Genomic DNA, 27,961 nt, shown 5'->3' on the forward strand with positions numbered 1-27,961 from the left:
CAATCTTCAGCAGTTGGATACCTATAATCCAGGCAGCTTTATGGGCTTTCTTACTCTCTCTCTTCCATTATTACATATTCAAAAAACATGTGATTTATGCATTGTGCTCAAAACCCTCTATACTGCTAACTTTTGTTATCTTGGTTAGGGATTATCTAACTACCTGAACATATGAAGATATCAGCCTGGAGAAGAGAAGGTTCCAGGGAGACCTTATAGCGGCCTTTCAATAGCTAAAGGGGCCTACAAAAAAGCTGGAGAGGGCTTTTTTACAAAGGCATGTAGGGATAGGACAAGGGGGAATGGCTTTAAACTGAAAGAGGGTAGATCTAGATTAGATATTAGGAAGAAATCCTTTACTGTGAGGTGGTGAGGCACTGTCCCAGGTTGCCCAGAGCAGCTGTGGGTGCCCCATCCCTGGCAGTGCTCAAGGCCAGGCTGGACGGGGCTGGGAGCAACCTGGGCTGGTGGGAGGTGTCCCTGCCCGTGGCAGGGGGTTGGAACTAGGTGGTCTTTAAGGTCTCTTCCAACCCAAACCATTCTATGATTCTACGTTATTATAGATGTATGATGATATAATAGAAATATCTAGAGCATGAACACTACTGATACATTCAGTCTTCAATTATCTGTGAGACTGTTTTTTCCAAGGGAATCTTTGCAAAACTCTTCTCATGTTCTACTTCTGAAACAATTGCTTCTTTTTTCTGTCTTCCTTTTTTTTTTTTTTTTTTTTTTTAAGGACAAAACCTCCACTTATCTCTTGCTCTCATGTAACTGAAAATATGTCTCAGATTCATAAGATTTGATGGATGCCTGTAGATCATTTTGCATAATTTAAATGACACATGAATATTTCATGTCTCATTTTAAACTATGTGTGAATCCAAGGTACATGGGTTATAATGAGGACAAAGTAGTTTTCTAGTAGTTTTCAACCAGCTGAAGATGAGTGACTTGATAATAATGCAAGTTTCTGTGCTGTGCACATATGACAATTTTTGGCAAGAAGGTAATAGATAATTTGACTACCACTCTGAGTAAGATACAGCACTGAAAGTGAACTGATGTAAAAATGTCAAGAAGGCCAACCCAAGCTCTGTATTACACTTAGTAAAAGTGACTTTTCAACAGTAAGGTGATCCAGCAAGATGGAGGGCTAGTAGTGATCCTCTGTGCTTTCTAGGATCTGAAGGTTTTTGCCAGTACCTTTCCTAACAGTTCAGTGCTCATACCATATCAAAAATATGGCAGCATCTGAAAACTGGGACAGACTCATCTATCTTAGGATAATTTAAGACATCTGTTTTGTCCTGACTTAAGTATCAGCAGACAAAACCCCCCTTCATTTAAATCATGGATCTTAATTTTGATTTTTGTTTATACTTCAATTATTTTCTAAAGAAAGGGTCATATTCTCTAGTTCACATAACCATTAAAATGTTTTGCAAATGAGAGAAACCTTTACTTTAAATGTACTACTTAGTATTTCTAACCAGAATAAACCATAATGTGCCATATTTCTCAGCAATTTTGCAGATTTTTAACCGTTACAGTATTTTTATCATATAAGATTGTGAATGATTGATTTTTTTTGCTTGCTAGTTAGGTTTGTATTTGGCTTACAACTTTTGTCAGTCTTCATTCCAAAGAAACAGGAATGGAAGTAACATGCTCAAAGACTATTTGAATCTGGTCTTGTAGGAGTTAAATGTGAGTAGCTAAACTATTTCTGATATAGAAGAAAAAAGGAGCATTCTCAAAATAATAGGTTATTCTTTTTGCTCAGGATCCCTCAGATTTTCTGAAGGACAGGGAAGCACCTTTGGAAAAAATATGCTAGGTGTTTGAGTAGTATAAATGCCTCACTCTTACTGAAGCTAATAGAATAAACTGATATTTATCATCCCTTCAGCTGCCCACAAAATTGGGTCTATGGGATGAAACTTTGCTATGTGCTCTGAAGAATTCTACAGGTGCCTGCCTTGGTGCCATAAGTAATCTTGAAAGTACGGTACATTGTCCCAAGTATTTAGAATTAGTAAATTCTAGCCCTTTCATGAATTTTTTAATTCAAAGTTTGCGACTAAGAGAGGAGAAAGTTTGTTTTCTTGTTTTCAACTAGGTTGCTCAGTTTTGGAATAGCTACTGCAAATGATGAAAATGTTCTTATAGTGCCTGGTGGACTGAAACAAAAATAAATAGATTGAAATGACAAAGAAATTAAATACTTGTTTTTGGGAAAAGGGTAAATACCAGCATTTGTTCCATGGTAATGCCTGAAAACAATATGTATGTTTACCCAAGGTAGCGACATCGTGACTTTTAGAAAACTCAAGCTGACTTAAGACATTGAAGATATGCTCCCTTAGGTTATACATGCTTGTAAAAGCAGTACTCTTTAGAAAATTACATTATGAAGAGTCCTTATGAATGTAACATTTTGCATTTTTAAATTACTTAACTTCATATTTTAAGTTTAGAACTTAACATTGCCTGTCAAAATTTGAAATGAAAGCTGAAAAAAATATTTACATAGAAGAAACTGCTACATAAAATTCCAAAAAATCCATTAAAAAGAAAATATGCTGATAAAGAGCTGGGAAAAAAGGCTAGTGAAGTTATAAACTTGAAAATACTAGCCCTGAATCTGACAAGGTTTATATGCATTCTCCTTCGCTGGAGACTGGAGAATGTATCTGGGAGGTATCAGTACACTTTTCCCTTAGCATTCACGACTGGCTGTGGTTGGAAACAGCAGGCCTAGAGGACTTCTGCTTACAGTCAGCTCTGCTATTCCTAAATTCTATGTCCTTCCCTAATTCCTATCAGAGACATGTACCTAATTGTAAGGAGTATAACCCTTTCTCATCTGCCTGTTATCACTTTCCTATAAGGTACATACTACCTGAAGACCAGCAGGGACTAATGAAGAGTCATTATGTGTGACATACTTCTTACAACAGGATTTTCTGCAGGCCTTTGAGTGTACCGAAGCTGTGTAAATTAGCTTTAATATAAAACAGGTTTTCAACAAGCCAACTCTTCTATGGCTACTCTGATGCAAAACTGTTACTGGCTGCCTATATAGGTCTAAGACAAAGATAGTAATGTCAAAGTGTAAAACAAGGAATAGTGTTAAATCTGGCCTAATTCATCTGCAAGACTTTCTGAGATGGCATGCAACAGGGGTACTGTAAAGTGGCAGGAAGGAATCATTCATTTTGGAAAAATCAATCAGATGTGAAATTTGGGGAAAAAAAAACCCAAGAAGAAGATTTGGTTTTTGGAACTGAAATGGTGCTGTACCTGTTCTTGCAGAAGTGTTGAAAACTTCTAGGTGTGTGTTCTCAGGAGGAGGAGTCAAGTTCAGTAGTTCAGAAGTTCAACTTCTAAAGAAGAGAGTTGGAGAAAAAAGTCAGTGAGCTCAATTGCAAATCTCAAAATTCCTGATTTTAGGGAAAGTGTAAAATTCTACAGCATGCACATTTCAACCATACTCTCAGCTACAGCTGATTATCCAGTTTGCACATCTTACGGAGAGGGCACTAGGAACATTGGCGAAAGAGCCTATCATGCTTATTTTCGTTCTTAGAATAAGTGTTTGCATTGATGACAACTTTGTGCTTTGGTTTCGGAGTTGCTAAGTGGGAAGAATGTGTCGGTTTGTTCATTCTGACCTGAGACAGGTGTAACACAACCTCCTTTTGTTCTGATTTTTTTTCCCATGTGAAAACAGGCCCCCAGTGCTATCAGTTAAATTTTCAAAAACAATGGAAGAGGAATGCTTATTTGGACAGTCAGCTGGTTCCTTGGCCTCTAGGGGGCTCACGCTGAAATGCCCAGAGATTTATTATTAATAGCATGAGTCACAGAGAATGCAATCCTAAGACTTCAGTATAAAGCTAAGCTTCAAACATTTAGTCACAAAAGTTTCATAAGGCAGGTGGCTGCTTGGGACTCATCTGTGATAATTGATATGAATTTTCCCCACTGATTTCATTTCAGTTGCATTCTGCAACTTTTTGTGCAGTATGCACGACACCTATTTTGGTTTTAAGACCAGAGGGTGCCAGGCTTTATGAGAATGGCCATATTTTTGGTGACTTCTGAATTTGATTCTAACTTTACCAACCATGTGGACCTTACGTGGCATTTGGATGAACATCTGCCAAAACCAAACTTTGTTAGTTGTTCTTAGAAGGACAACAAAGTAAATCAGTTTGCAGTGTTATGCTCTGGTTCAGGACAAATAGATACCTTCCTCTGGTGACAAGCAAGCAGTTAGCTGGTGGGAGAGCAAAGAAAAGCCTATATAAGACTGCAGGGCTATATTGCCTTCAGCAAACCTAGTACTGTTCAGGCAAACAGTATGACACACAGTTATTAATACTTTTGGTAAATTTTTTTTTCCTTAAAAAAGAGAGACTGTGATTGTGAGGCAGATCAAACACTATCAGCCCTTGCTTAGGATGTCATAGAACTAATTTCTAGCTTTACCATTCAACAGTGATGAAAAAACTTGCCTGGAAAGAAGACTATGGGGAAAATTGTGCCTCTTACGTCTTCCCACAAGGTGGATGTGGCACATTTAGTAAATTAGTTACCTACTGCTGAAACAGGCATTTATTTCAGTGAGAGCTGCTGAAAGCAGTCCATTTTGAAAATAAGTCTAATTTGGGGTTTTTTTTATTTGATTGATGTTGATCTGAAGATGTGGCTTTCCAGTTTGTAAGAAATACTAATTTTTCTGGCAGGCTACATTATCTCCCAAAATGTTTCTTTTACTTAGCAATACAAATCATAATTCTGTAAATAATACAAATTCATATATATTAATTTAATAGAATTGATTGACTTTTTGCCATGTGGTCATAGGTTAAACTTACAATGTGTATTTAATCTCTTTACAGTTTATACACACACACACATATATATATAATATATGCTTGTATGAGCATATCGGAAACATTTGTTATCACTCAATTACTATCAACAAAGCGAGTTGCTTTTGGCTTAAACATTTTGTATGTTAAATCAATGAAGTAAGCAATCCCAGAGTGCAAACCTGTAATTTGATCCAAAAGTTTACTTCTTTTCAATAATATTGTTCCACACACATTTATTATATAAAGGCACCCAGGGATTTGTTTGTGCTTCACAGTATTGCCAATTATTTTATACACAACTGCTTTAACATCCCTGTGAAGTCGTTTTTTCAATCTTTTTAAAAACACTTGTCTAAATGAATGTACTCACTAGTAGACTCATCTTACCCCGTCTGAAAGAAAATTTGGTTTTCTGGGTGAGTGCTGTGCTACACTGTTAAGGACTATGACTACCATTTATTCTTTTTTAAGAGCTATGATACAGAAACCAGCTTAATATAATTTAGTATTGCTTCAGCTCTCATTAGTTTGCACACACTCTTCCATTCCTCTATACATTCTGGGTTTGGCTGCCAAGAAATGAAGGAAAACTATCACTCATACAAATTGAAGAAACCTTAAATGAGAACTACTGTATTGCACGCACCACTTGCACACATATTGAAAAAGTGGTTCTGTGTGCAATCTCATAATTCATTACATTCCACAAAACCACATTCAAAATTTACACGAAAGGGGGAGGCTTCTGTAGAGCAATTCCAATAATCAATTTTCCTGCATCCTAAGGCAAGAAACTAAGGATGATTATTCAGTTGCTGTAAGTCTTACTGCATTGTTATTTGTAAGTGATTTAGAGTAATATAAAGCAGAAATAATTTCCTTTCCAAATTTGTTTGTCTTTCCTGTGCAGAAATATTAAACAAATATATAGTAGAGATATTTTGTTCTTCTTTCTTTGAATCCTGATACTAGTTTTTTTCTGCCTATTGATCTATTTACAGTATTTCTTTTGGAAGTTTGTGTGCTGCTTTCCTCTGTTGTTCAATAAATCTGTTCTTCCCAGTATAACATTTTGGTCAAATTCTCAGCAACTCTGGAAATGGAAATAACTTCATTGGCTTCAGTAAAGCTGTGGCAATTGACACACATTAGGATTTAATTCTGCTCTTTAAAGAAAAAACAAAAGCACAAGAAAAAGTAGAGTATTTCAAACTACATCCTGCCTGTTTACTTCAAGATCCAGGAAATTCCAGTGAAAGTATCGCTGTAAGAGAGGGTTATAGATTATAATTTTCCTTTTTTGAAAAAGTTCTGAAAATACTGCCTTTACCATTTTGAGAACTGCATTTGCTATTTTTAGTCTTCTATCTACTAAAAGTGTGTTAAGGAGCTTTATTAGCATATGATACTATTCACAGTCTCAGGGCTAAGTGTTTTGCTGAGGCTGAGATATTACTTGTCCAGCAGTAGCTTCTGTGATAACTATTTTCTGGTCTCAGGATTTCCAACTTTTATGCATCAGTATGACATCCTTTATATTTTTTACTGTTTAAATTTTTGTGTATGGCACTATTCTAGGTGATAAAGACCTACCCCTAAAGGCACAGAGATTTTATCCCTAAATGTATTTTCGTTTCCTGTTGGGTACTTGTTGCCATGGCAAAAAAAAAAAAAAAAAAAAAAAAAAGAAAAAAAAGAAAAAAGAAAAAAAAGTCACAATTAATATTTACAGAGATGCCTGACAGCATATATAGATCAGGACATATTTTGCTAAAAAATCTTCAGTGCTGACTAGTTCTGGCTCTTTTTTTGTGTGTTTTATCAATGTCCTTTACATTTTGAATCTCCTGTGATTCAACTGCTTACTAATCCAGGAGAGTAGACTCTGAAAGGCCTTTTCACTAATTATTGCATATTGCATCCTGAGGCAGGCTGTTTGGGGATAAATGGTCAAAGCTAACCATTTGTGACCTACAAATGAAGTTTTTTGCTGTGTACCTCCTCTTTACTGACTATGCCTTTAAACCATTGATTTTGCCATTACTAAAACTTGGGGCTTCTCTATTTATCAATTACAGTGTTTGTAAAGCACACCTAGCGTTAACGTCATATGTTTGCATCAGGACAACATTAAGTTGATCCTTCATAATTCAATAAATGATTGATACCTTGAAAGACTGACATTACATGGAAGGATGTAAAAAGAAAGAAGCATGTATTCTTTTCTTAGCTTTCTTTTCTGGGTAGATTTTGCCAGCAACAAAAAATACTTGAGAGAGAATTGGCAGGCAAGGGTAAGTCTAACGTATGGAGTAAGCAACATGTTTGATGTCCTGGTCTCTCAATCATGTAAATAGGGACCTGGCACCCCTATTTCAAGCAGAACTATTAATGGAAGAGGCTTGTGGCCATGGAGTATGCGTTGTTCTGAGATTCTGACAAATTAGTGAAAGCAGACAGACTAGAAAGAAAGCTCTTATTTTATAATGTTCACACTTATATTCACCTAGTAATATTTATCCCTAAATACTGCAACACTTCTGTTGGGTTTCACTGCTACTGTGACTGTAAGGTTCCTCGGAAGCATGTAAAATCATTCTTTGCACCAAGGACAAACCTCCTCTCAGGCCTATAGCCAAGTATAGGACACATCTCTATAAGGCAATGGTATGAGCCCCAGGCCTCAAGTATGTTTTGCAAAAAAAGGTCAAAGGAAATATTTAACTTCTTACATTTCAAATTCTGATGTTTAAGGTATTGAGTGGAACAGCAATGACTCTGACTCTGTGACCTTTTAGCAAAATTTTCCAACAGGCATTGCAAACTTCTGGCATAAATGCCAATTAGTAAGAGCATATAGGAGAGGAAGGTCCTACTGGATGACTGTCAAAATCAAATCAAAAGTATTTAAGCAAACCAAGAACTGCAAGAGTTTCCTTCCATACTGATTAATGAGAATACTCTTTTGAAGGTAAGTGCTACTCATGAGCGGAATAAACCAGTTAGGGTAGTACTCCATAGGAGAGCCACCACCATACAATAAAAACAAGGAAAGCTATAGTTCTTGGGGGGACGGGGGTCAAAGGGAAGTAAATGAACAGGAGTAATATTTAAAGAGTGCCCAGTTTTAAAATGGCAGCTGCAAAAATGCTTTAGCCTGCCTAACTAGCTATATACAAAGCTTCTATGAAAGTACTTTAGCTTTGTGAAATAAAGGCTTGAAGACATAACAATATAAGGCATGGTTTGACTCTCATCCAGACAAGCATTCAAGCGTGTGATTTTAACACTCAGTAATTCCACTGACTTCCTTCCTGGATCAGTAAGTACAAGCTAGACAGAAAAGTGGAAAGCTCGCTCTCTGCCTTCAGACCTTGGGGAGGAGAGCTGCTGGTAACACCTGGTGGAGCTTGAGGGCTGATTTCCTAGGTTTCTATGTGAAGATGGCTAAGAAGGGAGAAGAAGAACTAAAATGGCTATGGAATCATAATAGATTCAGGCACCGCGATAGCAAAGAAGCAACTTTTTAATGATTGCTGCATCAAATAGTGTTCAGAACAGAACTTACCAAAGCTGTAAAATATGTTCCTTCAATAGATGGGACTAGTCTGTAGAAATTGGGAAGGGATTTAAGACCCTAGTACTAGATCCCTTCATAGGAAAATATTACTTTCTGTTGATGTTGATAACACACAAATGAAGTTACTCTCAAGGTGTAGATATAGGTAGCATCTGCTACAGAATTTCTTATAGTTTCAGGAGCACATTAATGTGGTTCTTTGTTTTTATCGCTGAGTTCTATCCCATCAGAATAAATACGTTCTAATAATAATTCATAATTGGGGATTTTGTTTGTTTGTTTTCCTTTGTTTTTTTCCCTTAAAACTGTCTAGGTGAACTTAGGAATAAAAGAGAAGAGAGATCCTTTAGTGAGCCCACTCCTTTGACTTGCAGTGTTTCCCAGCATTTACTCCATAACAAGGCACTAAGAACATGTCTTTCCCCTAAAACTTACTCAAGATCCATGAAAATTTGATTTCAGAATTACCTGTTTAAGGGCTCGATACTGAAACATCTATCTAGTTCAGAAGTATTGCTTTCTTTATGGGCTCCATTCCTTTTTTAGTTGCTTCCATTAGTCTATGAAATCTTTACTCTCAATGGTTTTGCTCGGGAAAAAAAAAATCTTAAAAAAAAAAAAAGCAAGCCTCTTTCTTTTTACAAGACTAGGGTACAAATAGGAAAAAACATCTGATTTTCTTCCCAGTCTTATAGATTCTGACATTAAAAATGCTCTCTATGCTTCTAAGCATAGAGAATGAGCTCAAATATTATGCACAATACACAACCTTAAGTAGATGCTGCACTCTAGTTGTATAGCTACTTGGCACTTTGTCCCTTTGAAAGGGATTGCCCTAGCACAGGAGGACAGAACAATTAATGTAGCCAACAGAGAACAGCAGAAAAAGAGCCACAGGATGGGATTTTGCTGGGGGAGGAGGCAGAGTTCTCTAAAGGAGGCTATAATTATTGTGACAACAAGACACTGAAGAAGAATTGCAGAAACAATGCAAATGAACGGGCGTAGAGCTCGGCTCTGCATGATGTAGACAGTACTTGAATATGGATCTGAAAAAACACCCTATGCCTGAGACGTTGCTCAATAAAATGTCCAAGGACTAGAGAGAGCTGGAGCTGATGGTACAATTTTAGAGGGAAATTTGCAGCAGTAACAGAGAGAAGAAGATTGTGCCCTTTGTTGCACAAGAAGTCAAAGAGAAAGTGTTGAGGATGCATCTGTAGAGCAGGGTAGAAGTAGAGACTGAGCAAAACAGGATAAATAATGTGCAAGAAGAGGTCTAATGCTCTAGAGAATGAAGACGAGAAAATTTTGTGTGGCAACAAGTAAGAGCAACACTTCATACACATAGAAAAGAGAGGGAAACCAAGAAGCTGAAGATGAACAAAAATGGAATACAGGTTGTTACAAGAGAGAACAGTCTGAGGAGGATGATTTGCTTACAGGAGTAAGGAATGGAAAGACTAGTGACACCTGTCAGCACCATTGAGACTAGCCAGAAAGCCCACAGGCAAAGGGAGAAAGGACTGATTAAGAAAAAAGATGTGTTTGAGAGGTCAAGAAGTTTGGGAAAAATTGAGAGTTGCCAAAAATTAAGCAAGTTAGACTTTAGTTGGTTTTTTTGGTTTTTGGGTTTGTTTTTTTTTTTGGGGGTGGGGGTGGGGGTGGTTTTTTTTTGGTGTGTTGGTGTGTTTTGCGGGGCGCAGATGAGTGTGTGTGTGTATGCACAAATAGTGAAAGATTCTTCAGACATTCCAGGATTCTGAAAGAACTGGACATAAAGTTCTGGAACGGGAACTTTTGGGGAATTAGGGGAACTCCAGGATTATGAAAGAACTGGACATAAAGTTTTGGAAGGGGAACTTCTGGGGAATGAGGGGAACTCATATTGAAGTATGAGCCACCAGTGTGATACAGTCATGGAGAAAGCACTGGCACTAGGCAGTTCCCTGTTTCCTGTGGAAAGTGAAAATATTAGCACCAGTTTCTAAATCCTTCATGACATATCAGTATGTTATATGCTTCTGGTCACTTGCTTTCAAGAGCAGTGAAGCAGATGAGCATTGTGAGGAACATCACAGAAATGGAGGCTTCCAGAGGTGGCACTGTATAGTTGTAGTGGGTTGACCCCAGCTGGTAGCTAAGCTGCCACCCAGTAGTGTGCTCACTCCCCACCTCAGACAGACGGGAGAGAGAACTGGAGGGGTGGAAGTCAGAAAAAACTCAGGGATTGAGATAAAGGCAGTTTAGTAAGTAAAGAAAAAAATTGAAAAAAAAACCCTAGTAATGCAAAAGCAGTCACTCATCACCTCCCACCAGCAGACCAATGCCCAGCCAGTCTCCGATGCCCAGCCAGTCCCTGAGCAATGGTTAGCTTTGAAAAACTCCCCCCACCCCACCCCATCCTTCTAACACTGCGTGATGTTCTATGGTATGATGTATCTCTTCGCTCAGTTTGGGTCAGCGGTCCTGGCCGTGTCACCCCTCAACCTCTTCTGCACCCCCAGCCCATGCGCTTGAGGGTGGTAGGGGAGAGCAGAGTGAGGAAAAGAGAAGGACTTGCAAGCACTGTGCAGCAATAGCTAAAACACTGGTGAGTTTGCAACACTGTTTTGTTCACCGAGCTAAAATGTAGCACCATACCAGCTACTATGAAGAAAATCAGTTCCGTCTGGACCAGGCCTACAACGACAGTCTAGCAAAATGGAGGCTGAGCAAAGGCTGCTGTCTACTTACTCACCACAGGGATCCCAATGAGGGAACGAGCTTTTTTAGGCTGAAGAACAGTATTGAAAGCGTATGCACATATAAACAAGAGGTGGTCAAGGAGTTGTTCTTCAGGATCTAAATTCCCTGAGAAGAAAAATACAGTTCAAAATAAGCAATAAAAATACTGGACCTTTATAGATAACAACACCACCTTGCACAGGAACTAAACTTTCTTATGACTCTCACATCTCAAGGATTCACTGAGAAATTTATAAGCAACTTTTAAGAAAGAAATTTAGATACATCATACAGAGGCACAGACATGTAATTTTACCTTTCTGTACTTTCTTTCAGATATAACTTGAATATTGTAAAGTGTTATGAATACTTCTTTTTGACTAAGTTAGATTATAGTTTCTATGACAGCCAAAACAGCAAAATCAGCTATTTTTTCTGTCTTGTTAAGGAAAAGTTTTGTCATTTGCTTATACATTTGCTTCTTTAAAGAGAAAGCAGTACCACTGTGGCTTAGATTTTACTCAGTGGTAACTGTTCTTAAAGTGCTTCATTTTAACTTCATTATAAAAAACCAACATTCCTTTTCTAAACAGATTATTGTGTATATCATAACTCTTAATGGCATTTTGGTATAACATATATTCACTTACAAAGGCTTTAATCCTTAACCTATAGTTGCAGATTATCAGGACGCAAGCTACAGATAAAAATATTTATATATCTAAATATGAGCTGCTCCCTTGTCCAATGTTCAAGCTTCCATAAAACCAGGGTAAGTATCAGAGACATAACAAAGACAGAGAGGAATTGGTAATGATTAAACAGAGTAAGAAATGAATAACTGACACTAGGCAAATAAAATTCTTACATTACAGCAATGTGTGTTCAAGGCAGGAGAACAATTTGTCAAGCATATAAGTAAGCTAACAATCCTTATGTTGTTGCATAATAGTTTGGATGAAATAATAAAGAAATTCAAGTAGAAAATGGCCCTGAATTATTGAAAGGAATGTGTTAGGTGATCTAATTGAAGTTAAGAACTTCCTTCTCTATAAACAGATGGAATATCCTTCAGAGTGTGCATGTAGTGTATTTTTAATACATTTCACAATCAGTACAAGTTCTCCATTACTTCTACAGGCTAAGATTTTATTTTAAATTAACAATGATTATTTCATTACAATAAAATAGTTACCTAGCATACTTAAGAAAACAAAAATCAAGGCAACTAGACTAATCATAAAGAACACAGTGATCCATTGTCACCACAGTGAACAATTATTTAAAAAAGAAAACAAATGACAAGCTAATGATAACCCTGCCCCATTTTTCATTAGGTACTATAATGTATTATTTTCCTTACCTTGAACACTTTGGTCTACAGCATAAATTTGACAATGCAGTTGGACTGAAACTCCTTCTCAAATCAGGTTTTTAATAATACTAATTATGAAACACAAAGCTAGTAAGTTCTTAGGACTCAACATAAGTCTTTCATATTTTCATTTGTAGCCATCTCATCTTGTTTGATAAACACTGGCTTGTAAAACGATCAAAATGTTCACATATTGCAAAATGTTTCTAATACATTTTACATAATTTTGTTAAAGCAAATTTAAAAAAATTAACATGGGACTGAAATCTGTTTTTTTTCAGCTGTATCCAACAAATCAGATTTTAAATTTCTTTAAATGTACCTTGAATTTTCCCATAAGGCTACTTTTGAACTTCAATTAAAAAAAAAAAAACCACAAACAAACAAATCCCAAACTAGGATATTTTCTAAAGACTGGCAAACCAAATCAAAACAATTAGTATGTAGATTTAAAAAACAACAAAACCAACACCATGACAAATTTCAGATCACTGTGGAAATGTTACAGCCTTTCTGTCATACTATAAGAAAATGATTTAGCAATTTTGACCATAACCAAGCAGTTAATATTTCCATTACATTCTTGTATGTTTGGAAAATACATATATTTATACATTCTTAATATTTTGGTTTTAATACTCACATATTTTCAATTTCCATTTGTGGTGGAGACAGTAACAGGTACCACCTTGTTTTTAGACATACTTTGGGTAACAATAACACAGCATGTTCCATTCTGAAATAGTTCAGAAGATGGATGAGGTATTACTTGCTCTGGCCTTACCATAATTTAGATTATCTATTTATCATTAACTTACATACTTCTTATTTAACAGGTTTTGGACACCCACAGGTGATAAAAGATCTGGCACTGCTTTCCATTATTGAGTGTGGAAATTTATGTAGTGATCAGGTTATTATGCTATTTCAGCTGTATCTGTGGGTTTTGGAAACAAATTGCAATGCAGTTAAAACATTTCCTATTTAAAAAAGTAACAAATATTTGTTACAAATACTCTTCGTGTGACACATGTAAGTATTAATGTCCTGGCTTTGCCAGTAGATACTTTAATAAGGTGGCTTTCAGGAAGTTAAACCTGTAAACATGACAAGGTATGGACTGACCTCCCATTTTGATACTTCTACCACTGCACAGCTTTATTACGTTCTCTGGTCCATTTTTAAATATTCACTTGCAAGTTAGTATGTAAATAAATCACTAGTAATGAAGCATTGCTTAGGTCAGTTAATATAAAAGTGTTGTACAAATGGTAAGAAATAAAATCTTTGATCAAAAGCCCAGTTGCAGATAATTAACCTAGCTCTGTGAAGGAACTGTATGGGCTCAAATGAAAGCGCTTGTGCCTTTCAAACAAAGGTGCCCAGGCTGTGCAAGTGAAATGTTTGCTGATGGTCAATGCATAGCTCACAACCCACACTTCCTCCGTATTTCTAATTGCCAGACTCCACTGACAAAATTCTTAAATGCATAATTTCCCACTATTAGATGTACATAGTTTATGTAAAAAAGTATAAATATATCTAAGTATTATAATTAAGTTCTATACACATAACTATAGCGTTTGATGTATTCAGTGCAGAATTTCATATATATGCAACCACAATATTGTAGGTAATATTATCGTTGTAGGTAATTCATAGAATTTGGATAGATAGCCAGGGGAAAGACCTCCAGGATGGAAAACAAAACAAAAGTTCTTTAATATTGTCCCTGCATTAAATTGCAGTCTGCAGTATGAACAAATAAATAAATAGAGAGCCCTGGATAAGTTCACATTTTTGTAGCATGTCTTCAGCATCTGATTTTCTACCAACTGTTTTGTAAAGTGATTATATATTTCTGCAAGCTTCAAATCAGCTGGTCTTTCAATCTACACACAACAGGTAGTCTTGTCTTGATTGGATGCCTTGTCAAATTGGTTAATTAAGTCAGTACTAAAGCAAAATTCTGTGAAATCAGACTGTGATAAGTTATCGTCTTGGTTATGTCTTTCAGAAAACACACCTGAAAAGTGTTTGCCTGCAATATCAGCTGTGTCTTCTTCTGAACTGCCATTTCTTTGGCCTTTTAAAGAATGAGATGGGACTAATCATCTTCTTCCTATGGTAAATACAAAGTCTATGTTAATTAGACAGTAAGCGCATATTATTTATTTTTACTATTACAGCTGTTACTTGCCTCAAGTCACTTTAGAGAGTGGATCCTCTCCTGCCATGACATGCAGTCCTGCATTGCTTCATAGGCCACTATCCCTTACTTTATTCTGTCTTTGGCGAGGCTCAGTACGGTCAAGATTGCATCCTGGCCCTAATTGCTGTGGTAACCCTCAAGTTGTTGGAATTGTGGCATTTAAAGACCTCCATCGATTGCCATATGTCTTTGCAATGAAAAAACTGCCACATGCAAGCATTTTTAAGTACGTATGCTGAGTTATGTATATGAAATGCCTCCTTCCATTCTCACTCCAGTTTCCTGTCTTAGAAAACTGGCCATGCTTCAAGGGCCTGCATGCCCTAGTTGTTTTCTCCTTGTGCCCCTTCAATCAAATCTCTTTGCTAAGGTCTGACATTTCTTCTCTCTCTCCCTGGCAAAAACATGGTAAGTGTCCTCTGAGTCTTGTTATAAACCCCATTTATTTTCCTTTTCCAATCTTGTAATTTTTGAGCCTTTGGTTAAGGCTTTAAAGTTTAACAACTGCTTGTTTCAAACCAACTTCCCAAAACAATTGGTCTGTCTTTCCCTACACTGTTGTGTATTATTTATAGTACAGCAGTATTGAAAGGCATCCAAATTAGGGATCCAAGTGGGGATACATTAAAACTGCAATTCACATTCCAAAAATCTTCCAAGGAGAAGGGAAATCTCCCTTCCACCCTTTAGTGGTTCACTTTGTGCAAAATCTTATACATAGCAGGAGGAAGCTTTCCTGGTACACAAAAATTTACATTTCTACAGGGCTTAAGTCAGAAATTCCATAGTAGTGGGGGTGGGTGGGTGGGTGGATTTTTCATATAAGAGACTTTGAAATTTGTGATTTTTTGTACACTTTAAAAGAATTGTAGGTATTTTACATTAAGTAGTTTAACCTTTCTCTTGCATTACTTTCTACAAAACTGGCCTTTTTAAAACCACATTGACTGTTTATACAGTGTGTGACTCTGAGATAGCTTTTATCTATATGATCTATATTATATTTATCTGTGTGATTTTATAATTTGTCAAATATATTTGCCCCACACATTTACCATATATTTGTATACATGTAAGCAATGTACCTATAATTTCTTAATGATCTCTGACTCTTCTTCCAGCATAAACATTGTGTATACCTAGTGTTTAGCCTAATGGTCACTTGTTTTCTTCTGTTCTAGTGCTTCTGTACCAAAGACAGCAGCAGGTCAGTGCAAGTGGGCAGAAGTTCTGAAAGATTTGGAGCAGATCAAGACATCCAAAGTAAGTTAATAAAAGAAGTCTTCATTTCTTATAATCATAGGAGCTGACATAATTAAATATTTAACACTGTACTCAGTTAAGAAGTGCCAGTGACAGGGAGAAGGAAAAGGAATGGTGTTTGTATAATGCTGTTTCATGGGTGGAAGCAAAGGAATAGGAGGTTAAAGGGAATTGGAGCTGACCAAATACTGCAGAATCTAGAATTACATACTATTTTCTTTCTCGCTTTTCATAAGAAAATGGGCAGTGGGCTTGGGAATTAGCTCCTTCAGAGAAAGTATTGTAGGACTTGATTCTGTTGAGTCCTCCTCACAGTTAAGCCCATCCTGCAGGTTACTGGGTTACTTTAAGATCCTTTGACTTGCTGGCTCCCTGTACTTGGATGGATTGGGCCTTTAAATTTGGAGCTAATCCATGTTTTGCAGAGTTAGCTTTATTATCTCTACATCTGTTAGTTAATGTTCATAATTCTAACTCCTGTTTTCTTTTAGGACATTGATGTCAGTTTATATACTGCAAACACAGATGAGGATGTAAGTAAACTTAAAATTTGGCCACAACTGGTCTAATATGATAGCTTCTTTTCTTTACTAGCAACTTTCTCCTAAGGCAGCCTTGGTCTAAATTGAGAAAAGTTTCAGAAATCAAATAATTTGCCTTGGAAGGAAGAGTTTTGTTAGTTAAAGTACTTACGATAAATTTTGTAAGCAGGTATTAATTCTTCTTATTGAATCATCTGCTATTAAAATAATTCAATTTAAAAGGATGATCCAAAATTAATTTATTAAACACTGCTAAAATACTGTTGGTATTTGTTTGTAATTTGAAGGAGGAAAAGAATGACAAAGAAAATACTTCCAAAGTCATTTGCTTAACACCATGAGCTATTTAATGGCATAAAATACTGGAGAGGTGGAATATGGAGAGTAACTGTCAGCATGTACTTGTGCATTTCTCTGCTTTTGCCATTCCTTAGCTTAGCCTATGTACCTATGTATCCCTATGTACTCTCAAGGAATTAGATCCTGCAAAGGATGAATTATGTTAATTTGTCAACTAATTCTTAAGGCAATCATAGAAACCTATGTAAAATATGATCATCTTAAATGCATTCCTGAAGGGACTTTTTCATAATCTGTTGCTGTGGAGCTCAGTCTGCACTCCATAGGATACATGCGTCCCACCAAGAAAATTAATCCAGCCAATACCCCACTCCAAGCAGTCACCTTTGGTGTAGCCCTGGTGGAACTGGCTGGATTTATTGCTGTGGTAGTATCCTGCTCCTGAGACATTACTTTCCCGACAACTTAAACATTCATGCAAGGACTGTGCCAAACACTGAAAATACATGAATCTTGTACATAAAGTGTTAATGAAAGATTTCCTAGAAATGATGGCCTGACCATCTCAGAATAGTCTTAGTGTGCATGCAGAATACAGTGGTGTTGATTTATTCAGTGGGTCTGACAAGCCTGAGAAAGCACTGTCTGATGCGTCTGTACAGTTAGCCCTGTACATGACGGAAAAATGGTCGCAAAACAAACACATCCACATCTGCACACACATTCTCTTAACTGAACTGAGCCAGAGAGGTTAACCCATTGTAATGGCTGATTTAATACCCTGCAATGCCAGGAAGATTTTCTTAAAGTGGGACAATCTGACATGGAAGTTAGACGACCTGGGACTTATTCTTGGCTTTACTGTTGACTTGATGGAGAAATTAGTACCTCTGCCTCTTTGTCTTTAATTTGTGAAATACAGGTAATATCTGCTTTCTCTTCTCCTCTTCCTATTCTTAATTCAGATCTCTGAAGAAGACTACTAAGGATGATACTAACTTAATTCTGCTAAGTTTAATTATATCCCAAATTTTTATCCTAATTAATTATTTTCCTGGGTTCTTCAAGACCCTACATTTAACCTCATCTTAGCAAATTGGCCGGCCTTTATGCTGTTAGCTCTCACAGCCAATCTTTGCAGATGTTTAAAAGCATTTGAATATTAGGAGAAGGTGGCAGTAAATAAAAATTAGCCACATCATGGTAAATTATATCCTACATTCACTTATTCCTTTTTAAACGTAAAACTATTACAACTTCATTTTTTCAGAAAGAATGCCAAGAACCTGTAATGAGATGCTTTTTCCTAGAGACAAATGTGATTCTTCAAGAATGTCTTATCAAAAATTGTAGTAAAACACAGGATGTATTAAACATATGGAAAAATGGAAACATAAGCTTTGAAAAAAACAAGGTAAGTAACACCAACAGTCTGTGGAAAAAAGGCAAGTCAAAAGTGTTACTTCAGTAGCTGAAATACCTCTTTCATCATATAAAAAGTGGAATAGCAGAGATGAAAGCAAGTGGGATGTAGTAACCTGTACATATAACAGTGAAAAAGCTACACATAGAACAATGAAAAAGCAAAATTTAGTGTTTTTTTTAGAAAAAAAAAAAACAAAACCAAACAACAGGATTCCCTTCAAAGCAGATACTTTTGATTGTGCATGTATACATATGAAGGTGTTTGAATGTGTATGTATAAATAACAGTTTGGAACTTCAGTATCTAAAGTCAGGTATGGTCAGACACATACAGAAAAGGATCCTAATTTTCAAAAGGGACAGCCACTTGCATCTCTCACTGAAGTGCTGTATCTTTGAAAGCTGATCCTACTGAAAGAGCAGGCCAGGAGCTGCACAGACCATAAGTACTGTGTAAGCCTCCAGCAATGCTTTCTGTAGTCATTGACTACATTGGAGTTATTAAAAAAAACACAGGACAGACAAGAGTTAGTTCTCTCTCAGAAAAAATAGATCAGTATCCTGGTTTACTATTGCATTTTGTTTTTCAGCTGAATTCTACAACATCAGCAAAGTGCAAAGAATGTGAAGAGTATGAAGAAAAAAATTTTACAGAATTTATACAGAGTTTTGTAAAGGTTATACAGAAGGAATGCAAACATTGACCAAAAGACACAAGTTGGGAACCAAGATCTTCCATGAATATCCTCAGAGAAATGATGTTGTCACCAACAATAAACTGAAAAGAGCAACATTTACAGTCCTACTTACATACCATAACATGTAAAAAATAATAAAATCCTTGTAGTTCACAGAGTATTCATAAATAAGTACATAAAAATGATATTACTTATGAAATATAAATGAAAGGAATTTAACAGGGTTTAAAGCTTCTTCTTGACTTAGTGTGTCTTTATTTTTTGGTAAGCTCACTGGAAAAGAAACACTGCCCAACTTACCAACTTTTCAAAAAAATTCTTTAAAAAGATCTCACGGTATCTGCAGTGGGAACGTCCTCATGAACATCAGCTCAGGGCTAACTGAATGGGGTTTCAGAGAAAAGCTCTTCTTTTATTACTATTAATATAAAATTATCATACCCTCTTAAAGCATTTGGCTATAGCTATTTTTGTAATCTGAAATCTCTCCCTTTACCATCTGTGCTCGTAGAAGATCGCAGCTCATCTCTCACTTCTGTTCTTAGTCACATGTGACAGTTTTCCTTGCATATTTTTTTCTTATTAAATATTTCTTCAACAAACTAGTGTCAAAACACAAGCTAAGGCCTCTTTGTCTTAAAGGTGTATCGGCTATCTCTTAATATATTTATTTCTACCATGGTTTTCAGGTAAATCCATTTACTTATTTCACCTAAGAATTCAAAGTAAAAAATTAGAATATTTATTTAAAGATTCTTCCTTTCCTTTTTTTCCCTTTTGTACAATAGTAGCATAAAGGTATTAAAAATTATCTCCAGTCTTCTCAACAGAAGGTAATGCTAATGCTTGGTTCCACTGTCTGGTGACGGAACATCATTGGTTACTTCATTTGTTACCTCTGACAGAGACACTACTTTAGTCATTATGGTAATTGCTAAAGTTCCTTTAGCAATTACCAAAGATTTCAATCTAAATTTCAACCAAAGAAAAGTAGCATAAATTTCATTCTCTGAATAAAGGAGGTGACCAAATCTCTTACACACTTAGAAAAAAAAAATTATATGTGGCAGAAATCTTTTCAATGTAGAAGAGGTTGTAACTTTGGTCTCCTTTTCAGGTAAGAAATTCAAAGGCAGGAATCACTTTTGACCAGTTATTGGAAATCATGGTAACCGTATTTCTGAGACTCAGTGCCATCACCTGTCCCCTGGTAGTTCTGAAATGTTGCATAGTGTTCTTTCAGCTTTTTCTAAAGTAACTGCTTACTTCGTGATTCATAACCATGTCATACCAACTGCTATCTATAATAAGTAATTCTTTCCTCCAGACACCTCCATTTTTCCATCTTCATTTGATAAATGGCTGAGTTATTCAGCTGTTCACTTAGCAGGAAGGAAGTCTCAATCTCATTGTGGCAACAAATACACTGCCTGTTACTCCCTTATTTTTGGGTTACTCCCAACACTCAGTCTTCAGCACTGAGGAGCTGAATCTCCAGTAAACTACAAGAGAAGGAACATGAATGTGAGCACAGTGTGTGTCATCATCAGGTGACTTATAGAGTAACCGATCAGTAAATTCATAAGTATATTGAGAATGGGATTAAACAACAGCAGAGGTATCACAGAAGAAATAAACAGATTATTTGCCACTGCAAAATAGCAATGAAAGAAGTGTCTTATTACATAGTTTGGATAAAGTAAACTAGTCCTATATTTTAATTTTTTCCTTAAAACAGTGGTATGCATTGAATATGATTTTCTCTTACCTGATGTCACATGCATAGGCAAAATAATACCAAATTACAACTGTAGTCTTTAATCAAAGAGATAAAGGGATTTTCCTTATTTCTAGCTTTGAGGGAGCTTGAGACACAGTCCAGCCGTATTCATGATGGGAGAAACTAATAACTCCTTTGCTCAGACAGTTTTCTTTATCTTGGCCATTATGAAAATGGGTTACCTGATTAATTTTATTCTGTTTTTCATTAAATCATTTACCAGTGGCAAGTATGTTAATTGCTGTGAATTTGCCTTTCTGAAAGAATATTGCTAAGTCTGTGACTGCTCATCTTGCTACCCTGTAGCCACTTTCTGTTGGACATTGGCATATCACTTTAATTTCATTTTACCTCCACCTGTTCCAGATGCACATTCTAGAACCATAAAAGGCCATTTGTTAATCTAGTTCTCCAGTATCTCTCCTGGGGTTTTCCCTTTCCTGGGACCAAAGCTGCCAATTGAAATCTTTACTACATTGTCAATCCTATGGTTATAAGACATGATCTGATCAATTTTTAAAGGATGGGCTAAATTAAGGTCAGGTTGGTATTTTTTTGTAGTGAGGGGATTCATACATGTCCTGGAGGAAAAGATTCAGTATGACTAAGACATGCATGAATCTCATTTCTCTTGTTAGTACTGCAGACAGAACAGTAAAAACTAATTCAGGGTGCCTACTTTTGAACTAGACATTGCTAGGTTGAGGAAGGTATTTCTTCCACACAAAATCAACTCATTTGTGTGGCATTTACTACCTAATCTTTTACAACTACTCTTGGTAAATGTTAAGAAAAAGATCAATACTGCATTTTCTCTAATTAATCCAACTCAGTTTGGGACTAAGGTGACTCATAACAGAGAGTTTCTATGTTCAGAAAGAAAAATAACTCTGCTTTTTGACACCAGAAGAGAAAAAGAACGTTCTTACACAGAAGTTTTGCACTACACAGTTCTGTTCCTGACTTTGCAATAATTTAAAATCTATTTTTCCTCTCCTCTCCTTTCCTCTCCTTGTATTCAGTGTCCATATTTCTGTCAATATTTTAACTGGATAATGCAGGTAGCACTCATGCAGATGATATCTGACATCCTCTGCCTTCTTGTTGTTTTACTAGCCCCTGAAGATAAATATTGGTTACTTATCAATAGAATGTTGTCTCCGGTGGCTCTGAATATTTGAGCACCTGTTGATCAGGCACTGTGCAGATAATGTCACAGGAGATGTTTGAAAGTCCTTACAGTTTAAAGTCAGTTCTGGATCAGCACCAGTATATTTATACAAGGACTATTACCTATAATACTTCCTCTTAAAACACACAAGAGAATTTAGCCAATAACTTTTGCAGTCCAGATTTTCTTTTAAACAGTCCATCTACGCTGCACAATCAACAGATTTCAGTTTCTGCAATGTCCAACTGTCTTTTACAATTACAGAGCACAGTATGGATTATGAATTTCATTTCCCTAGTATACTTTTGATTCCTAAACATAGCATCTGACAGTTTCACCTCAATTTTTTAAGTCAGTTCGATTTCTGACTAAGGTTATACAGGATTTAATTAAGCCAGTAATATAACATTATCACTGTTGCATACTCTGAAGGAGTATTCTGCTCTGATACCCAAGTAAGCTTTTACATTCTCAGTGCACTTCTTAGACGTTTACCCATGTGGATGCACAAGTCTGTAATAATTAATCACTGCCCAGAGGCAGTGGTCCGTTTGTCTGTTCTTTAACCAAGGAGATGCTATTCTAATGGGCAAGATGCCTTCAGTGAGAAGCTAGTGGCCATGGGAACCTTAAGAGCATGCAAAGGGCAGGCCAATAGAGTACACAGGTCTATAGCTGATGGTCTGTTTTGACCAGGCAGAAGCAGGTGACTCCTCATTTGAATTGAGTGATAGTGTGAACGGTTTCATCTTTTTCTCCATTCAGATCCCCTTTTAAGTGATTGATGTAAGTGTTCACTGATGCTACTTCATTTGGAAATGAGAACTCTGTGAAAGCCAGAATCATTAATGGTAGTGGAAAAAGGCAAACTCTGAACTGCAGCGACCTCTCTTGTGGGAGCTTCGATGTTTGGGGGAAAATATGAAAAAGGGAATTCTTTGCCTCCAGTGAGGTAGCTGGGAGCTCAGTAGCAGTTTCAGAGTAGCCTTCTTGTTCATATAGCTATATAAGGAAAACAGTAGTTAGAAAGATTCTTTAGGATCCATTCCAGCTCCATGTGGCAAAAGCTCAGAGAGACAATGAACATTTGAGTCATTCAGCCCACTGTACAGTGATTACAGATTGTAAGGTTTCCAGTGGCTACACTGGAGCAACAACATTAACCTCCTATCACACCACAGGATCAGTCAACGTTTCCAGAAGAATCATCTATTTTTTAAAGCAAGGTAAAGGACATTTCCATTCACACAGAAAATTACTGGCCAGTAGGTTATGGCCTCCAGGTAAGCTGGCTGGGACAGAGGCGTGTTGCAGATTAGCTCTCCTACAACACATAGCACTAGATAATCACATCACTACCCAGTCCAAGTAAATTACGTGTACAACTGTTAGTCAACTCATTTGTCTAGACAGCTGCACCACAGATACTGTAGTTCTACTGTTCACTAAACCCTCCTTGTGAATCTTTCTCTGCCTGCCATCCTTTCCAAGTTTAATATGGGAAACACTACAACAGGATGGAGCTATTAATGTTTTGTTGCAGTTCTCACAGGAAGAATATGGAGAAAATATAAGAACAATATTATAATAAAGTCATCTAAGATTAGCCTAGTTGCAATTATGACTCCAGTACCATAAGATTTGCTTTTCTCAGTTATAGTCAAAGGTGACTGAGCTGCCAACCTCTTCCTTGTAGTACCAGTGCCCTGGTTTCAGCTGGGACAGAGTTAGTTTTCTTAGTAGCTGGTGCAGTGCTAGTTTTAGATTTGGTGTGAGAACAACGTTGACAGCACACTGATGGTTTGGGTTGTTGCTGGGTAATGTTTATACGAAGTCAATGTTTATACTAAGTCAGAAGGCTGGAGGGGCATGGGAAACTGGGAGGAGGCATAGCCAGGACAGCTGACCTGAACTAGCCAAAGGGATGTTCCATACCGTGGGATGTCATGCTGAATATATAAGCTGGGGGAAGAAGAAGGAAGAGGTGACATCTGGCATTATGGTGTGTGTCCTCCCAAGTAACCATTACACATGATGGAACCCTGCTTTCCTGGAGGTGGCTGAACACCTGATTGCCCATGGGAAGTAGTGAATCAATTCCTTGTTTTGCTCTGCTTGCATGCGCAGCTTTTGCTTTACCTATTAAACTGTCTTTATCTCAACCTATGACTTTTCTCACTTTCACCCTTCTAATCCTCTCCCCCATCCCACTGTTGGGGGAGTGAGTGAGTGGCTGCGTGGGGCTTGGTTGCCAGCCAGGGTTAAACCACGACAACCAGAAGGACAGGAAAAATGAAACATCCACTATAGGAATGAAAGCAAACAGAAGGGAGAAGTGAACACCACCTTACATGATAACAGTGAAATCAAAATTGTTCCAACTCACTGTAAGTCTACTGCATCAGTTCTTTCTGAGTAGCAGCATTTGGCAAGGAGATGGATGGAAATAAGGGTATGCCTGCAATTTCAAAGTTAAACAGTAAATTTCAAAGAGTACTTCCCATAACTGCAGTCAAATCATTTGTGTCTTCCCCCTAACAGGCACCAGAGGGGGCTTTTGGAAGACTTTTGAAATTCCCATCCTGAGTCCTTGAATCAAGGTCATGGTGGGATGTCTTGGCAGGAGGATTAAGAATATGAGAATGAACTAGCTGCTCAGAACAACCTGATGAAGCCAAAGCAGAAGATACAAACTTAGTTGTATCCTTAAGCCAGTATTAGTGTTCTTGAGAATAGAAAATTATTTTTTATCCAAAGTGGCCTTCACTTGCAGCTTATCCATATGAAGGCACACCTTACTAGCAATCAAATCAGCACTGCATACCAGAATTTCTGTACAGCTTCATGAGACTGATTAATGTGACACTAAGCCATACTTAAAAGGGGACTATTCTGTAGTGTGTAAAGAGCTATACCTTTTCTAGAGGCAAAGAAGAAACAATTAAACTTTGCTACTGTGCTCTCTGTGGACTATTACTCACATGCACTTAAGGAGGAAAAGAAAGCTGCAAATGAGTAGATTATGTATTTTGCAATAATAAGATAAAATCGGCATCTCTACACTGTTTCCTTCCAACTATTTTCCCCCAAAACCTGGAAATATTGGAGAATTCTTATCTCCTTATCAAAAGCTTATTTAGGCCACTAATCAACACTTTAAATAAAGATGTAAAGAAATAAAAATCTTCCAAAACTTCACTCTCCTCTGAATGTTTATTAGAGGTGGTATTTTCTTGGTAAGTCAAACTGATCGGGAATCAATTGGATTTGTAAAAATGGGGGAGAAGATAGTCAAATACAAGAAAGAATGAAACATCTGTTTAAATGACTGATTTATCTGTACCTTGGCATAGGCATATCACTACCTCTAAAAGTGAAAAATGTATAGGGGAAAAAGGAATTAAGTTAGAATATAAACAGAAATCAGGGGGATTTCTGTGAAATTTCTTGAGAAATACCTAAGGCTAAAGAAGCTTATTTTAACTTCAGCATACAAATGAATATCTTATCTTGGTTCTCTTCCTTCTGAGTCTGAATCAGATTTTTCAGAGATGGATGGTGACTAACTATTGGGTAAAAGCTTTAAAGTCTCAGCCCGATGGTGAACGGGGAGGGAAGCAGTTGAAGAAACATCAGCAGTTACCTAAGGTGTGAGGCATAATCCTTAGAACATGTCTTCATGGACAAAAGAAATTATTTGATGCAAATACCTTCATCCTCAACTGTTTTGATAGAAGCCATTTGTGAAAACATATGTCCAACATAAATGGATCATGACAGAGTTCCTATCAACTGTGACTCTAATGCTATGTCACCCAGGAAAAGAATTGAATCTTTTATCCTATTCTTCAAAATCCATTCTCCCTAGGGAACATAAATGGGTTTATATTCCAATGGGATGTGTCCACATTTCCCTCAGATTTCTAAACCCAAGTATTTACTTAAGATTTATCTGGTAATACAGCTAGTCTCTCATCATATTCAAATTCCCTAGGCAAGAAAAACCAGCAGCATGGTTTTACCCTAGGCTGTAATTCCACAAAGTCCTGAACCACACAATTTTGCCGCTTTGTTTCTTTTCCTAGTGAGACTCAGTACTCCTCCACTTCAATATATACAGGTCAGAGTTCAATTTACATATACAATTACAGAAACTCTGTAGTCATCCAGATAAACCAGCCTGCTATGTGCCTTAATATATCCACCAACAATCTCGCTTTCACATGTCTCACATCAACCACTTCTGGAGCATAAAAAGGATTATCTGTACTTTCTGTTGAGCAGAACAGTATTTGTCAAAGTTACAGGCTTTAACAAAGTTTGAAGCTGACTGAAACTCTTCTGCCTTACATCACTTCTCCCTGTGCCGTTGGCTTCTTCAGCATAAAAAGAAGTTCAGTAATTCTGATTTCTTACTTTGTGATTGTAGTTTTATACAAAATACTGCTTTCTTTAAACCTGAAGAAATAGAGCTGAGAATTAGCCGAAGTTTATTCAGTGCCAAAACTTTCTCTTTCTGTAAGTGAGTGTGCCTTTTGGATTAAATAAATGTGCATAATATATGTTATGTGCATTTATCTGATGCTCAGGGGGTCAACATATGGCATATTTATATATTTATATATATATAAAAAAGCATATATATATATGCTTTATTTTATGGTTTGATTATTCAGTCTTCCTATGAATCTTTATTTTCTGGTGTTTTCTTTGCTCTATCAAGATGGTAAATATACCATTATCTAACCAGAACTGATTTCTTTTTTCAAGTAAAAAGATTATTTTTTTTTATGTTATCTAAGTTATATTTATGAACAAATATTCACAGCTATTTTATATGATGATACAATAACAGTGTTGCTTTTGACACTGGTCAAACTCTAGTATGAGATATGCTATATGCCAGAGCATATTAAATGATGAGAACTGTGGTTATGTTAGAATGTAATAATTAAAAACACCAACAATAATAATATAATAATACTTAACACCATTGTTTATGGCACATAATATAATCTAATAATAAAGTAATGTTGCTTTAATATAATATATTCACATTCCTTTATGAGTTCATTCCCATACTATTTATTGTCAATAAAATTCTGCTTATTCAACCAATGTGATTTTTTTGTGGTTTGCACTGCACGTTGTATCTATGTTGGCAGGTACATAGTATGAGCACTAGCCACATAAAAAATCCAAATGTTACCATTTTTGTGATACAAACAGGGTAAAATACTCTATCTACACTTGTAGCAGAAAAACATTTTAATTTGTATCTACATTTCACGAAAGTATCAGGTATTGCTATTTGGATCAAGGACTGACTATAAACAGTTAAACAAGTAAAATAAAAACATGGTTTTGTTTTCAAACCATTGCAAATTATTTACACTGAGTGTTCTAGACTTCTAGAACATGCAGATTTACCAGTAAACATCTACAGGCTCAAATACACCTATTTCTATCTTGTATATTTGCTGTATTTACCTACTCATACCTGGCATTCCAATCATTTTAAGGCAGGGGCATTATTTTTGTTACATGCATTGGAGTCTTCAGGAGTAATCAGAATGTATCTACTTCTAATTAGAACAGCTTAGAGCTTATCCACTTTCCCACATCAAACAGGTGAACTTACTCATATACTACTGCTTGTTTTATATGTGTGTGTGTGTTTATGTAAGTGTGTGTACTGGGTTGACTACCATATGCCCTAATCAAGAGATTTTTCAGCTCATGGTCCAGTCCACAGAGCACCCAAGCGAAATGTTATGGAAAAAACCAATCCTACTGTCCACCAGGAAATGTCAAATGGTCATCAGAATAACAAAGCATGAAAAAAATCATACTCTAAGGATTGCCTCCAGTAAAAATAAAAAAACGTTGTAAGTACTCTGAGAATGGTTTCTAACACACTTTTTTCACAAGTTGTAGTTGAGGAAAACAAAAAACTGCAACTAACTTTTTATATGGCAAGTTGTTTTCTCAAAATGAAAT

General features: G+C 36.5%; 1 protein-coding gene across 3 annotated transcripts in view; it reads left to right on the forward strand.

The window, feature by feature from the left end:
* Positions 1–19,170, forward strand: part of IL15 (interleukin 15) — a 39,031-nt gene extending 19,861 nt beyond the window's left edge. For all 3 annotated transcript variants that reach the window (XM_080403256.1, XM_080403254.1, XM_080403255.1), the window contains 5 exons: positions 14,589–14,698; positions 15,965–16,046; positions 16,538–16,579; positions 18,159–18,302; positions 18,903–19,170. In XM_080403256.1, coding sequence (XP_080259382.1) covers positions 14,589–14,698; positions 15,965–16,046; positions 16,538–16,579; positions 18,159–18,302; positions 18,903–19,016 — 492 coding nt within the window. In that variant the 3' untranslated portion in view covers positions 19,017–19,170. The remainder of the gene's footprint in view (positions 1–14,588; positions 14,699–15,964; positions 16,047–16,537; positions 16,580–18,158; positions 18,303–18,902) is intronic.
* The last annotated feature ends 8,791 nt before the right edge of the window (positions 19,171–27,961 follow it).

Source organism: Falco punctatus (assembly GCF_963210335.1).
Source record: "Falco punctatus genome assembly, chromosome: 1".
Lineage (NCBI taxonomy): Eukaryota > Metazoa > Chordata > Aves > Falconiformes > Falconidae > Falco > Falco punctatus.